Genomic DNA, 14,891 nt, shown 5'->3' on the forward strand with positions numbered 1-14,891 from the left:
ACTAAGGAAGGTTCAATTATGTGAATTGGGTGTAGATTAAAAGAAAATATAGGGATGAATTTTTCTTAATAGGAGCTTTGTTTTTTGGGTTTTTATCTAATTTTCTCTAATTTTTTTTTTTTTTTAAAAAGCTCAAAAATGGAGCACAGTATATGGAGCACATTTAGCAGTCAAACTTAATCTTAATTAGTGCAGAAACAAAAGGGTCAATAATCAATATATCATTGAATAGTGATGAAAAGAATATGAACAAGATGGCTTCTGCTTAGAGTAGCCAATTCAAAAACATGTACAAATTGCCTTCCCATTGGTTATGAAAATGACTGGAACCTCCTCAAAGGAGCATCACTTACAATTCAAAAACATGTACAAATTGCCTTCCCATTGGTTATGAAAATGACTGGAACCTCCTCAAAGGAGCATCAGCTACGGCAGTAGAGCAATTGCTTACAAAAGACCAACAACCCACTTTGTGCTTCTCGCTTGATTTTCCAAATCTGCTCTGTGGGGATGATGGACTGGCTCTCTGAATATTGTTCCTGAAGCTCATCAATTTCGTCATAGAGTACTGAAGCCGCATCCACCTTTTTCTTACATTGATCTACGTTGAAATCCCATTTCCACGTTAGGGTTCTCTCATTCCTTCCTGATTATACATAATAATCAAAATTATAATTGCAAATCTACTTCAAGGTAGATTTACTTTAGAAATGCTACTAGGCTACCTCATCTAAAATGTCAATCTATAGAAATGTCTAATTGATAAATCAACCCTAGCTAGCTAGCTCTTTGTGTATGTGTGTGAAGGCCCCCCCCCAGGAAGTTTGCTAGGATCTGCGGATCAAATATGAATTTTACACATCGGATTAGATAACTGATAGTCTATCATCGCGTTTACTAAGTGGGGTGCTTTCCTAAGTTGCACTGAGGTCTTTTTGATTTGCGATAATACTACGCAGTTAAGTTGGGGACAATAGCAGTGCAACAGAAGCTCAATAACTATAACTAGCTAGCCATGAGCCCATGACCAACCAAAATTTTCATGAATGTGCATAAAATTAAGAAAAATCAGTCCAGTGACTCTACTGAAGGCAAATCAGTCCTGTTATTCTGCAGAGAAACTAACCTGACTGGCAGTTGTGGTTGATCTCCCTACTGGTACTGGTGGAAGTGATGCGTGTGAATGCCCTCGATAGGGAACGATGGCATAGTTATTGGCTTCCTTCTGATTCCCAAACTCTCTTAGCCGGTCCAGCTCAGGCAAGATGACTGAACCAAGATCCGGTCTATCTCTCCTCCTGAGCTCACAGCACTTCAAAGCCAGTTTTGCTAATGACAAAGCCTCTTCAACAGGCCAGTCTGGCACTGCAGGATCAAGCAACTCCGCGAATGTACCTTTCTCAATGGACTCCTCAACCTGGTGGGACAATGCCATTGCAGGCTTTGATGTAAGAATCTGTAACAGCATAATTCCCAAGGAATATATGTCTGATTTCACACCCAACATTCCTGTTTGCTGATACTCCGGGTCAATGTAACAAAATGTACCGGCTGCTGCTGTCAGGCGGTATTGAGTGACACTATCAGCCACAGATGCCGGGACTAGCCTGGATAAGCCTACGTCAGCAATCTTGCTCACACAGTTCCGGTCTAGGAGAATGTTTGCCGGCTTGAGATCACGGTGCACAATGGGTTCTGGTTTTGTCTGGTGAAGAAAATGAAGGCCAGTGGCAATTTCTGCAGCTATTTTGAAACGGACAGTCCATGGGATTGGAGGCGTGTTGTCCTTCTGGAAGAGCCGGTCTTCTAAGCTTCCGTTTTCCATGTACTCATATACAAGGCATCCATACTCAGGGCAGGTACCTACTAAGAGAACCATGTGTGGATGTCTAATGCAGCTTAGAACCTCAACCTACATTGACAGAACCAAAAAGAAGTGCTTATACACTAGTTTCGGACAAATGGTACACCATCTGCCTTCTGTAAAAATGAACAAAGAACATATTTTACCTCTTGTTGGAATTGCCTCTTCCCCTGTGAAATGTCTGGCCTCAAGACCTTGATGGCAACCGGGGTGTGGTTAAGCAGGCCTTTATAAACAGGTCCATATCCACCTTCCCCAACCTTGTTTGAAATTTTAAAGTAATCTGTGGCAACTTCAATCTCTTCAATGGAGTATCTCCTATACTTAGCTTTGTTCTGTGCCAGAGCCTCCATTGCTTTCCTTCTCTCTTTAGCCTCCTCCCTGGCTCTCATTTCTGCAATTTTCCTCTTCTGGGTCTCCATCTCTGCTATCCTATGTGCCATCCGCGCTGCATCTATTGCAGCCTTGCTTTTCTGCTTCTCCTTCTCTGCTAAGGTCACAGCAGCCTCTTCAGCAAGCTTGGCTTCCTCTAACTTGCGCTCTTTCGCTGTTTTCCATTTTTGGAGCTCCCATGCCTAAATACGTACCAATTTTTATTTAAGTGTTTGCAATATTGGATAAAATATAAGATATTGATAATCATATCTCTACACGTTCTTACCTTCTGCTTAGATGCTAAAGCTTCTTTGCAAGCTGAAGTGTACATGTCCATTGTTTGCTTCAATTCCTGCCTTAATCTCATCATCTCTCCATCCAAGCCAGACTGTAACACATATAACATGCATTAGAATCATTTATCTTCTTGCTAACAAAAGAAAAAATTTGAATGATGAAAACTGACATGGATTGGTGATGCAATTGTAATTGTCATCGTCACTCATAATAAACTAACTTTCAGGCTTCGGTATTCACTTTTTTTTTTACAACCTTAAAGAGTTTAAGGTGCTTATCTTGACTTCTTGAGTAACTTGTGACGGACTAATTTGACACACGCTTCAGTATAAAACTTACTAGCCCGGATGTTGTAGATAATAAAAGAGAGCCTAGAATTTTAGGGATGTTGTACTTACTTGAGTTTGTGAGGATAGAGAGTTCTTGTTACCCTCGTTATCTGAGCCATTTGATTGGAAGCTAAGTGGCCCCGAGGAATCGCTGCCTGAGAGTGAATATTGATGAGATGAAGTTTCTGATGCCGAACTGTCAACTGACAATCTTGGTGAATTTGTTGACCTTTTCATTTTGTGGGGAGTTATCGGTTTAAAGTCAGAGAGTCTATCAAAAGATATTCTGTCTGAGGAAGCACTTTTTGAACTTGAGCTCCCATGACTAAATTGTGATCTGCAGTGCAAGAAAAATTCAAAACCAAGCGACATAAACTTGACTCATCAAAGGTAATGAAGTTGTGGATATTATACCTACAGATGTCTTCAGAGTCTGAACCATCATGAGGATGCGAAGGAAGATGGTTTTCTTGAGAAGTATCCCTGAGAGGCTCTGCATCACATTTCGGTGTTTGAGGTTGACTCGCTGCCCGTTTAGCCTGAAGTCTTCCTTTTGATGATATAACATATACTGCACAGGTATCTGGTACATATTTGAGTAGGCTACTTGGCACATCAAAGTCTTTAAATTTTCTGCATAAAACCATGATTGTTAATCTCATAAAGTGTCCATTTCTATTAATTTATCACAGAGAAATGAACACAGAAAGTATTAAGAGAGAGACCTTGTAAGAGCATTGCGATGGGAAGCGCCAACGACAATATTGGAGATGGCGTTGTGAATAATATAATGAACAAGTGCACTTGGAACATCAATGTCGTGGAGGACCACTTCCATGGCTATAATCTGAAATGCTCATAGTCAAAGACTGAAAAATCAGGTCACCTTGATCTTAATCTATCAGGCAATATCCATGAGAAGATTTTAGCAAGTTGGTGTAGAAGGAAAATAGATGATTCTAGGCACCGCATTCACCCTCAGAATCTGTATTAAATTCACTTCCTTATCTCAAGCAAAGATTGCATATTATAAACAGGGAAGAATTGAAGTTTAGGCCATTCATGAACTACACAGCAAAAGGGTCAAATGACTAGAAATCAGATGGTTTTGTATAATACAAAGTTACTAACCCCTTTTCGTGCACAGAATCCTCGATAGGGAAGAAAGAACTGTTGCAACTCGGCTTCAGTTGGAGGGCGACCTTCTTTGGGGATTGCAGCAGCATCCTCTGCAAAACCAAATGAACAACATATCAAAACACGTACATGCCATTGTTAATGCGCATATAGAAAAATGACAACAAAAGAGGCAATCAACCATGATCACAAAAATTGCATTTATAGAGGGCAATTTAACATGGTTATGGTGCTGTGGCACTAAGTCTAATCTTATTTCTTGTAAAGTTAAAGAACAAATTGAGTTGTGGGAAGAATTGGAGAGGCTTTTTACCCAAGACATCCTAGTATGAGCTCCAATTAGACCACAAAAATTTAAGCTATATATTAAGAAATGAGTCAATAATCTATATCAACCTTGAGATATGGATCGATGTAGCTAGAACTAATGATTTGCATCACAAAAACTTGTCACGGATCATGTCAGGGTATGCATATCCAAGGGTAGCCAAATGAGGCAACTGCTTTGAGCCCCATAATTCTTATATATTTATGGTTCGCATGCATTAATTAGGACTTCAAAATTTTAAGATGCATGCGCCATGAAACTAGGTTGCTTAACTCATGACGAAATACACCTAAATTAATGGGGGTAACCGGTATATATAATGTGTCCCTATGACTAGTACGGTGGTGGTGATACCGAAGTGACGGATACCTACGAGGATGCAAGCTTTTGTTTCTAACATGAATGAGGATGCACTTGGAGGTCCTGATCAGATTATCAACTGCCCATTTGACTGCAAATTGGCTGTGTTTATCCTTGTCAATGGCCACCAAGGTTGGGCCGGTGTCATGAGCAACTGAAGATGATCTGAGAAACGCCATTCTACCAATCAACACCACTCAGAACCGCCGCCAATGCCGCTGCTACCGCCACCAAGACTGTGGCTGCAGGAGGAGGAGGAAGGATTGAAAAGACAAAGAAAAATGGAAATGAAAGTAGGTGGCAAAGCTGATATGTTATGTGACTAGCTGTATGGGAAAAAAACTAATTCAACCAACTCGAACAATCTCATCCTCTCTTCCTGGCCTTCAATGCAAAACCCGCCCTTTCTTGTTATTGAATTTGGTAATCAGTGCCAACTGAAAACCCAGTTTTCTTTTTGGTCAAAAACTGAAAACCTATTTAACAACTATTGTATTTGTATGGAATGTCCTAAAGTCCTAAACCCTAGTGGCCATTGCTAGAAGCGTGTGAAGTTCACTTGCCCGGTCCTTAAATTAGAGAGAATTATGCGTAACTGAGAAATTGATTCAAATTAATTAATTAAAGAGAATATTTACAACTCATCTAACATAAGTCACGGCGGGAAATTTCCCTTTCAACTACTTCTTACTATACGCAATGATCCTAACCAACAAATCAACACATGCAATGAACTCTTTTGAGCTTCCCCAGAATTTAATCAACATACTAGCTACTATAAAGATATGTTATTGTTTAACATTCTTAAACACTCATGACAAGTTTTTTTTTTGAAAGGACACTCATGAGTCATGAGAAGTTCACTTATTTGAAGTTGAGAAATTCATGGTCCGAAGATAATCTAAATAGAAGACAGAAGAGAGAAGGAATTGGCATGAAAATAAATGTGTGATAAATTGGCATGAAAATAAAAATATAATGTTTATTTATTTGTTATTTATTATATTTTGTTTATTTGTTAATAGAAGAACTCAGAAAGGTTATTATCTTGGTTAGTCTTTATATTACTTGCTCCACGTGGTGATGGCTGGGGAAGCCACTGAGCAAATTAAAGGTTTCTACAACCTTAAGTTTAGGGGGGTGCTTTTGGCAAAAAAGGTGAAGGGGAAGAAAACGAAGGAGGAAAAGAAAAGAAGGAAAAAAAAAAGAAAAAAAGGGAAATGCTCATTTACTCAATTTTAGCTTAAAATTTGCTCACTTGCTCCACTAACAGTTTTTTAACCTCATTTACCCAAAACACTCTAAGAGATTATTTCCCATTTACCCAATTAATTCTTTTTTTATTCTTTTTATTTATTTTTGGGACTTTTTTGCCATCTCCTTCTTTCTCACTTAGAAAGAAAAGTCATCCTCCACCTTGCTGTGCTCCGGTGACCAGTGGCCGGCCGCGAACTCCGGTCACCGGTGACCGGAATCCGAAAAACGATGACCGGATTCCGGCGTCTGAATTTGTTGCCCCCGAACAATACCCAGTAACCATATTATTACCCCCCAGTAATCATATTATTGCCCCCCAGTAACCATATTACTGCCCCCCAATACTCATATTATTGCCTCCCAATAATCATATTATTGCCTCAAATAATCATATTATTACCCTCAAGTGAATTGCATAAACTCCCAAAACCAAAATGAACACACTACAGGCACAATTGATCAATTTATATGCATATTATTGCCCCCCAATACTCATATTATTGCCTCCCAATAATCTTATTATTGCCCCGCAATAGACATGTATAACTACTCAATAAAACTTTTTTTTTCATTCTTCTGCCAAATTTACCAAAAAAAAAAAAGAAATCAAGCCGGACGCAGAACCCGGACCCTGCGGCGACGACACCGACTGCATATCTCAAACCCCAAAACCCGGACGACATCCTGCACATAATAGAAACCCGAGAACTCGACGATGACGACGTTGTGGTTGCTGTAAGGGTTAATTGACTTCTCCGGCGGGTCAGTTTTGGTCTTGCTTGATTGTGAGTGAAGGAACGGCGAAGAGAGAGAGAGAGTCTGATAGGAGGTGAGAGAGAGAGAATTTTGTAATTTATTAATTAGTTTGGGGGTAAAAATGTCACTTGCATTTAAATTGGGTAGATGAGAGTAAAAAACTCTTAATGGAGCAAGTGGGCAATTTTTTGGTTAAAATTGGGTAAGTGGTCACAGCCCAAAAAAAAATGTTAGAGACAAGGAGAACGGGAGCAAGAAGAAGAAAGAATTTGGTTCTCGCCGGAAATTCAAAATTGGTGTTTACCTTTCGAAGTTAGTGAATTATAAAACATTTTAAATAAAAAAAATATTATGGTGCAAACTGAATGGTTGAATTATCGCGGTGCAAAGTAAAGTTGAAACACTAACACAACAATTTAATACTAATCCACTAGAATTGATCAAATTTGTTTTGGGAAATGGGGGCATGTTGCCTGTCTGGCCTTCTCCTCTATTATTATACGTCCACCTTATGGCCTTCTTCAGTTTCAAGAGCACGATATTGAAACTCATGAAACATCTGTTTGAGCCCAAAAGTAATTTTGGCAAAATCCTTTAGTGGATTTAGCACAGCGGGCCGATACCTGCGGCCCAAAAATAAGTCTACTCGGGTTTGGGTTACAACTTCACACATTCCGTGATCCATAAGGAAAATGAAACCTTATTGGAGTCGGGTAGCGGGGATTGAATAGGAAACTTCAATCAATATTCCTTCTATGACAAGGAGCAGTCGAAACCCTAGGTATATATACCAGGTTTCAAGGACAAACCAGGATCTCTCTCAAATCAATCAATCCTAGCGATTACAAAGCCTCCCCGGAGCAAACCTTCAACCTCGTTGAAACCCGGTGACCTTGCGCCAGTCTCAGTCTCTCCAAGAGCCGACTGTCAGCATCACCAGATCAACCCGGCGACCGTACTTCCAATCCCAGTCTCCTCAAGAGCCGACTGCGAGCGCAACCGCCATCGTTACTACCAGCGAAGCTAGGGTAACGCCCTCGCAACCCAGCGAAGCTAAAGTCACGCTTTAGCGCAACCCGTGCTTTCTCCAAACTTCCCAGTGATTGCTCTGCTTAGTCTACAATACTAAGTATCGATTCGGTGACGCGAAGAGATCACACTCAAAGTCCTTATCCGTAAGGCAAGAAGTCCTTTCTCGGAAGGCTAGAGAAGAACCTTGTGGCGAGGTTGGTGCTCTCCTCGTCTACAAACGCTTGAAGAAGAAGTCAGGTCAAGGGACTCCCCCGACGACTGCACCCCACGGTGCTGGCACGCCCGCGCAATCACAACATTCAAAAGAGACAGTTTGCAAGCCAACTGGTTTCCGCGTCAAACAACATCAAAATTTTTATAACTCGTTATAGTTCTTAGCTAGTTAGCTCATTAAATATGGCAAATAATCGCAAATAAATGGAATCTAACAAATCCGGAGGTAGAAAAGCAAATCAATAATAGTAAAAAACGATCTTTACGCTGGAACGCGCCTCACGCGCCTTCCCCAAAACCCTCAACAGTTACCAAACTCTTGCTCCGATTGGCCTCGTTGACTTCCTTCTTTCTGACGTTCTCTGGTTCACCTAATAATTCTGGTGGCTCCCCCAACCTTTGTTTTCTCCACCCTTCCACTGGGAAGCGGCGGAGATACGACTCCGATGTCGATTCAACGTAAGCGGGTGAAGAATGGCGGTGACATTAGCATCGATCTGGAGGCTCTTCGTGTGGAAGATCCGGATTCCTCTGTGCAGACTCCTTCTGCCTTGTTACCTCAGATGACGTACGCTAGCACACTCAAGAATCCGGTGGATCGTTATAGACAAACCATGACGGAGGATTTTGAGTTTACTGATGATGACTGCTCTTACTCACAAGGTAAACATGGCCAAAACGTTTCCTTCTCTGCTAAAGTTCATAATAAGCTTGACTTTGAATGGCGCTGTGCTGTGATTGTGAAACTCATGGGAAAACCTAATTCTACCAACACTTTTGACTTCATGCTGAGAGGTTTAAGAAGAAAATGGCAGGTTAAGGGTGGTTGGAAACTCATTGATCTTCCTAATGATTTTTTCATTGTCAAATTTAACCTTGAAGAAGATATGAACTATGCTTTGTGTGGAGGACCTTGGATTTTGGCTGGACAGACTTTGATTGTGAGAAAATGGAGACCTGATTCTGATCCTATGAATGAATTTATTGGAAAAATGGCTTTGTGGGTCAGAATTTTTGGTTTGCCTGTCAAGTATTTCAAGGAGTTCACTGTTGCTAAAATTGGAAAGATACTTGGTGATGTTGTGAAAGTTGACAAGCTTACTATTGGACAATCTAGAGGAAAATTTGCTCGTATCTGTGTTGAAGTTGATCTAAGCAAGCCTCTGCGTCCATATGTTGAAGTTGAATCTACTGCTTATAATGTTGTGTATGAAGGCATCTCCCTTATTTGTTTTGAGTGTGACTGCTTTGGTCACTCTAAGGATAAATGTCCCACACTCAAAGTTCCTGCAAATGATAGCATTATTCAACATGACCCTAGTAGTGATACTGCTCTGGCCCATACCAATGACTCTGCTAGAGTTGTCCCTTCTGATGTTAACATGACAAGTGTGCAAAATGGGCATGCCTCCCCTCCTCCCTGTGATGTTATTAAGGAGGATATGGGCCCTTGGATGCTTATGAGTTACAGGAATAAGAAGAAAAGCAATGACACTGGTGCAGCCAAAAAACATGGAAATTCTGGTTCCAGGTTTTCTGTTTTGCAGGAGGAGAGTGGCATGGAATCTATTCTGCCTGAGAAGACTATAAAGGACAATCATGTTGACACTGCGACCCCTATTGTCAATCTTTGGAAGAATTTTCAAAAGAAAAAGAAAGTTGCCTCTGTATCCACCAAAGCCAATTCTGCTTCTGACACTGATGCCATTTTGAAGAGTCTTGATCTAGCTGGCAAACTCTCCCCAGCTAAAGTTACTTTGGTATTTGCTGATAAATCTAATATGAAAAGTAAGGGCCTAACTAGAATCCCAATGAGAGATGTTTCAAACATTGGAAGTTGCAGTGGGTCCAAAGTGGATTTGCACTATCAAAGGAAAGCTAAAGGTGCTAGTTCTGTCGCTAAACATCAGACTAATGTTTTTAAAAAACTTTCCCTTGAAAACATGGGGTCCAATGCTTTTGGTGATGGAATCTCTGCCATCTTTGGTCATTGTCCACCTGAGGAGTTTATTTCTAATGATGACTTGCAGGTATCCACTATTCATGATGCTGATAACTTTGTGGAAAAAACTTTTGCTGATAATAGCATGGTGACAATTAATGATGATCTGCATTCCCATGATGGGGAGAACATGGCTGATGCTTAATTGGGGTGTCTACCCTCTCTTTATTTGCATCTCAATGTTTAAAGTTTTATTTTGGAATGCCAAAGGTGCTGGAAGTGAGAATTTTCGATCTGCTATTGCAGACTTAGTCAATCTTCACTCTATTGATATTTTAGCTATTTGTGAACCTCGTGTTCAATTCAGTAGGGCTAAGGATACTCTCAGAAAACTTGGTTTTTCTGATTTTAGAATTGTGGAAGCTGAGGGCTTTTTTGGTGGTATTTGGCTCCTGTGGAATAGTCTTAAAGTTCATGTTGACTTCATTGATAAAAATTTTCAATCTGTTTCTGTTAAGGTAACTCTTCCTGGTAAACCCACTTGGATGCTCACTGTAATCTATGCAAGCCCTACCAATTCTGTTAGAGCTAATCTGTGGCCTTATCTTGATAATCTTATTGTTGATGTTAATCTTCCTAGCATGTTCATTGGTGATTTTAATGAGTTGATTTCCGTTGAGGACAAAAGTTGTGGCTCCCTTACTGGAAGATTTGGTGGATTAAGAGATTGGGTTAACAGGAATGCCTTGATTGATATGGGGTTCCAAGGGTCTTGTTTCACTTGGAGTAATAATAGAATTAAGGAGAGATTGGACAGAGGGTTCTGTAATTGCTCTTGGAGGTCTTCTTTTGCTGAGGCATTTATTCAACATCTTCCCAAGACTAGATCTGATCATTGCCCTATTTTGATGCAGCTCTATTCTAATAATTCTGTCAATAGAGAAGCTACTGCTGTCACGCCCCTGATTTTTAACAACAATAAAAATCGATATATATAATCCCATAATTATACATGCGTGAATGTTCAGTCATCAATACAAATACCTGGAACATCTTTCCCTTAAAACAAGTACTTACTGATACACTGAACCATCCAAGTTAATATACACTCGCTCCACAGAGTTATATATTACAAAGATTTACGAATTTAAATTGTCATCACAAAATAAAACGTAAATGCTCCTCAGAGTTTACTGCATAGCGGAAGTCATATATTGGCAAAGCCAACAAAAATTGCTTCCTACCCGTTCTGCTGCCAACAAGCTCCTTCAGCTTCAGCCACGATTTTCCTGACCTGCAGGATTAGCCCCTACACCATAGAATGGTGCACCGGGGTTGCCAAACAACAAACCCGGTAAGCTTCTTCAAGCTCGTATGAGTAACTCATGAACATCAATCAACAACTCACGTCAATCTACTTAAGGAAACATGCCACCATGATTTCCTTCTAACATTCCATATCCTTTCCATAGAAAGGACAACATGAGTCACCGCTATGACCATGCCCTATTTGCTAACTTAACCATCAAGTAACAATTCAAGTCTCATCTAGACAATTAAAGAAGAATGCCATCAGAACTCTCCTTTAAGCTGCATACCTATGAGTCTCAAGCAACCTCGACCGTTACTCCCATAAGCTATCATGACAGACAGACTAGAGCTCTATTGAAATCGTAATCACTTGTCCTACCAAGGACGTGATTACCAACTTCCTGCCTTGGTCACCATCTGCGACCTGTCACCATCTGTGACATATGATTTCAGACCCCGTCTGATCATGAAATCAAACATCAAGGTCGCCATCTGCAACCTGTCACCATCTGTGACCTATGACCTTCAGACCCTGTCCGGTCTCAAAGTCGAACGTTAAGTAAGTCACACCTGACCTAAAACGTTACTAACATCTAATCTCGGCTTTCCTTATCCCTGCTCACCATCTGTGACTCTTGGTACAAAGACCAATACATTTAAATGAGTCACGCTTGACTCAAAAATGTAACATCAAACATCAATACATTTCAACAATAGAAAACATCTTTTTCCACAATATTGTTTCCATGAAAAGTCATATTCAACAATAATATAAGCATCATCATGCATATTATTCATCAAATACCACCCACAAGAATATATATATATCACGTAAATATATATATACGTAGTCATTCGCTCAGGAATGCCTACTAATACCAACTATAGTTTGCAGTTAAATAATTAACGCCAAAACAATAATGGTACTTCTGTTCATAAAGATCCTTGTGAGATTTACTCACCTTGAATTCCCGCTGCGTCTTCAACAAAGAACAAAGTGGTAAATCCGCCAATTAACCGTCCAAATACTTCGTCAAGTACCTAATCACAACGGTATCCACTTAGTAACGATTCACATTTGATTTAAATCCGAAACCCCTGTTTTGGACTAAAATCCCCAAAGTGGCGCCAATCGAGGCAAAACCACATCCGAGACCTCCCAAGGTCACCGGAACACTTCCATGATCGATGTGTCCAAACCACAAGTCGATCGGATACTCAAATCCTCACGGATTGAATAAATTTATCGATATGAAACGATAAAAATCATAACAAATTCATTCGAACTCCAAAACTTGCATATTATATATCGAAATGCTCGTATCAACGAGTAGAAGACATATAATACCAGAAACTGTCTCATACATGGACGGAACACCGCCGGAACGCCGCCACAGACGGAGGCGCACCGCCGCCGACCAAAACTCAATATTTCACAAAACTCCCAACATCAAAAAGCTCCATCTAAGCATGCTTGTGCCAACACATAACTAGCTCGAAGTCAGAAAACAACCATAAGGGATCGAAAACTACCTCACAAGCAGTGAACAGTAAACCCAACTGAGTTGATCGAGTTTTCACGTGTATCCTTCCAAACAACCACCACAGCTCGCACAAGGAGGCTGCTGCGAACTCCCCAGGCCAAGGTTGAAGCGCCGCCGACGTCGGAGCTGCGTTTTCCGGTCGGGTTGAAAAACCACGAACTGCACCGCCTTGCAGCGCCGCCGTGGAGGAGAATCGTCGATAGAGACCACCACAGAGACGACCGGAGCAAGGAGGCGAACCTGTCTGGAAAGTTTCGTCGCCGGAGACCGCCGCAGTCCGCCGGAAAAGTCGGGTCGGGTCGGCCGGGTCCGGGTCGGGTCAGTCGAAGATTTTCGTTTCTGAAGGGGTCGACCGAGAGAGAAGAGAGAGAAGGGAAAGGGTTTCCGGAAAAGGAAAGGGAAAAATGAAATAAAATTCTGATTTTCCATATTTATACTAAAACGGAAACTTCTTCCGATAGCCATAACTTCCTCATACGAACTCCGATTCCCACATTCCACATGTCCACGAACTCGTATCGACGCGCTCTACAACTTTCGTGAAGGAAGTTTTCCAAGAATCTCAACATATAAAAAGTCAAACTTCACACGACCCCCTAAACTGTGAAATTCAAATATTTATACGTACGAAAACCATTCCACTTCACATACAATCTACGAATAAAGCACAATAATAATTATTCGTACAACTGGTCCATTATTAATTACCAAAATTAAATAACAGAAATCCAGGTCATCACATTCTACCCTCCTTAAAGGAATTTCGTCCCGAAATTCACGCTTGCTCATCAACAAACAACTGTGGGTACTTCGCTCTCATATCCGACTCCAACTCCCAAGAAGCATCACCCTCGTCATGGTGACTCCACAATACCTTGACCAAGTCAACTTCCTTCCTTCGAAGTTGCTTTGTTGACCTATCCAGAATACGAACAGGTTCAACAACAAAGGTCGTATCCGCATGCACCTCAATCGGGCCATAATCGATCACATGTGACACATCCTGGACATACTTCTTCAACATAGACACATGGAACACATTATGCACACCAGACATACTAGGAGGTAAGGCAAGCCTATAAGCCAAATCTCCTACCCTTTCCAGAATTTCAAAAGGTCCAACAAACCTTGGTGATAACTTCCCCTTCTTGCCAAATCTCACCACACCCTTCATGGGTGAGACCTTCAAGAACACATGATCACCCTCATTAAATTCAACATGTCTCCTTTTCAAATCTGCATAACTCTTCTGTCTACTCTGTGCTGTTCGAATCCGGTCCCTGATAACTGAAATCTTTTCAGTGGTCTCCTGCACAATCTCAGGACCCAATAACACTTTATCTCCCGCTTCTGCCCAGCAGATCGGAGATCTACATGGCCTACCATACAGGGCCTCATATGGTGCCATGCCAATACTGGAGTGATAACTGTTGTTGTAGGAGAATTCAATCAACGGCAGATGATCCTCCCAACTTCCCTTGAAGTCCAACACACAGGCTCTCAACATATCCTCCAACACCTGATTCACTCGCTCAGTCTGCCCATCAGTCTGAGGGTGAAATGCCGTACTCATATCTAAGTCAGTTCCCATGGCCTTTTGGAAACCGCTCCAAAATTTTGAAGTAAACCGAGCATCACGATCAGAAACAATCGACACAGGCACTCCATGAAGTTTCACGACCACCTCGATGTAAAGCTCGCATAACTTGTCAACCGAATACGTCATTGACACAGGTAGGAAGTGTGCCGACTTCGTCAAACGGTCCACGATCACCCACACTGCATCGTGATTCCGTTTGGACCTAGGCAGTCCAGTGACAAAATCCATTGAGATCTGCTCCCATTTCCACACGGGAATAGGTAATGGCTTCAACATACCTGCAGGTCTCTGATGCTCAGCCTTCACACGTTGGCAAGTAAGACACTTGGAAACATACTCTGCCACGTCCTTCTTCATCCCATTCCACCAGAATTGCCTTCGCAAATCCCGATACATCTTAGTATTTCCAGGGTGTACAGTGTATCGAGATCGATGTGCTTCCCGAAGGATCTCCCCCTTGAGTTCATCACAATCCGGAACACACAACCTCGATCTCAACCTCAAACCACCATCGGATCCAACTGCCCACTCAGAAGGACAATCATC

The 14,891-nt window shown here is 41.3% G+C and overlaps 2 protein-coding genes across 2 annotated transcripts; one reads left to right on the forward strand and one right to left on the reverse strand.

The window, feature by feature from the left end:
- Positions 1–388: 388 nt before the first annotated feature.
- Positions 389–4,869, reverse strand: LOC133741126 (U-box domain-containing protein 35-like). The gene is made up of 9 exons (XM_062169076.1): positions 4,704–4,869; positions 3,997–4,094; positions 3,591–3,712; positions 3,280–3,498; positions 2,935–3,202; positions 2,526–2,627; positions 2,011–2,439; positions 1,127–1,912; positions 389–601 (listed from the first exon to the last, which is right to left on the reverse strand). The coding sequence occupies exons 1-9, from the start codon at positions 4,867–4,869 to the stop codon at positions 389–391; spliced, it is 2,403 nt and encodes an 800-aa protein (XP_062025060.1).
- A 5,260-nt stretch (positions 4,870–10,129) lies between these two features.
- On the forward strand, positions 10,130–10,815 carry LOC133730526 (uncharacterized). Its single transcript, XM_062158103.1, has 2 exons — positions 10,130–10,715; positions 10,805–10,815. The coding sequence occupies exons 1-2, from the start codon at positions 10,130–10,132 to the stop codon at positions 10,813–10,815; spliced, it is 597 nt and encodes a 198-aa protein (XP_062014087.1).
- The last annotated feature ends 4,076 nt before the right edge of the window (positions 10,816–14,891 follow it).

The sequence above is a fragment of the Rosa rugosa genome, chromosome 1, assembly GCF_958449725.1.
Source record: "Rosa rugosa chromosome 1, drRosRugo1.1, whole genome shotgun sequence".
Taxonomy (NCBI): Eukaryota; Viridiplantae; Streptophyta; class Magnoliopsida; order Rosales; family Rosaceae; genus Rosa; species Rosa rugosa.

What these genes read in the sequence shown, in the direction of transcription:
- LOC133741126 (XM_062169076.1), bottom strand. Translation starts at nt 4,869, where the DNA reads ATGGCGTTTCTCAGATCATCTTCAGTTGCTCATGACACCGGCCCAACC. An exon ending in CTCTATCCTCACAAACTCAA is followed by an intron (nt 2,628 to 2,934) that starts GTAAGTACAACA and finishes TATGTGTTACAG; the next exon opens with TCTGGCTTGGATGGAGAGAT. An exon ending in CTTTAGCATCTAAGCAGAAG is followed by an intron (nt 2,440 to 2,525) that starts GTAAGAACGTGT and finishes GTACGTATTTAG; the next exon opens with GCATGGGAGCTCCAAAAATG.
- LOC133730526 (XM_062158103.1), top strand. Translation starts at nt 10,130, where the DNA reads ATGTTTAAAGTTTTATTTTGGAATGCCAAAGGTGCTGGAAGTGAGAAT.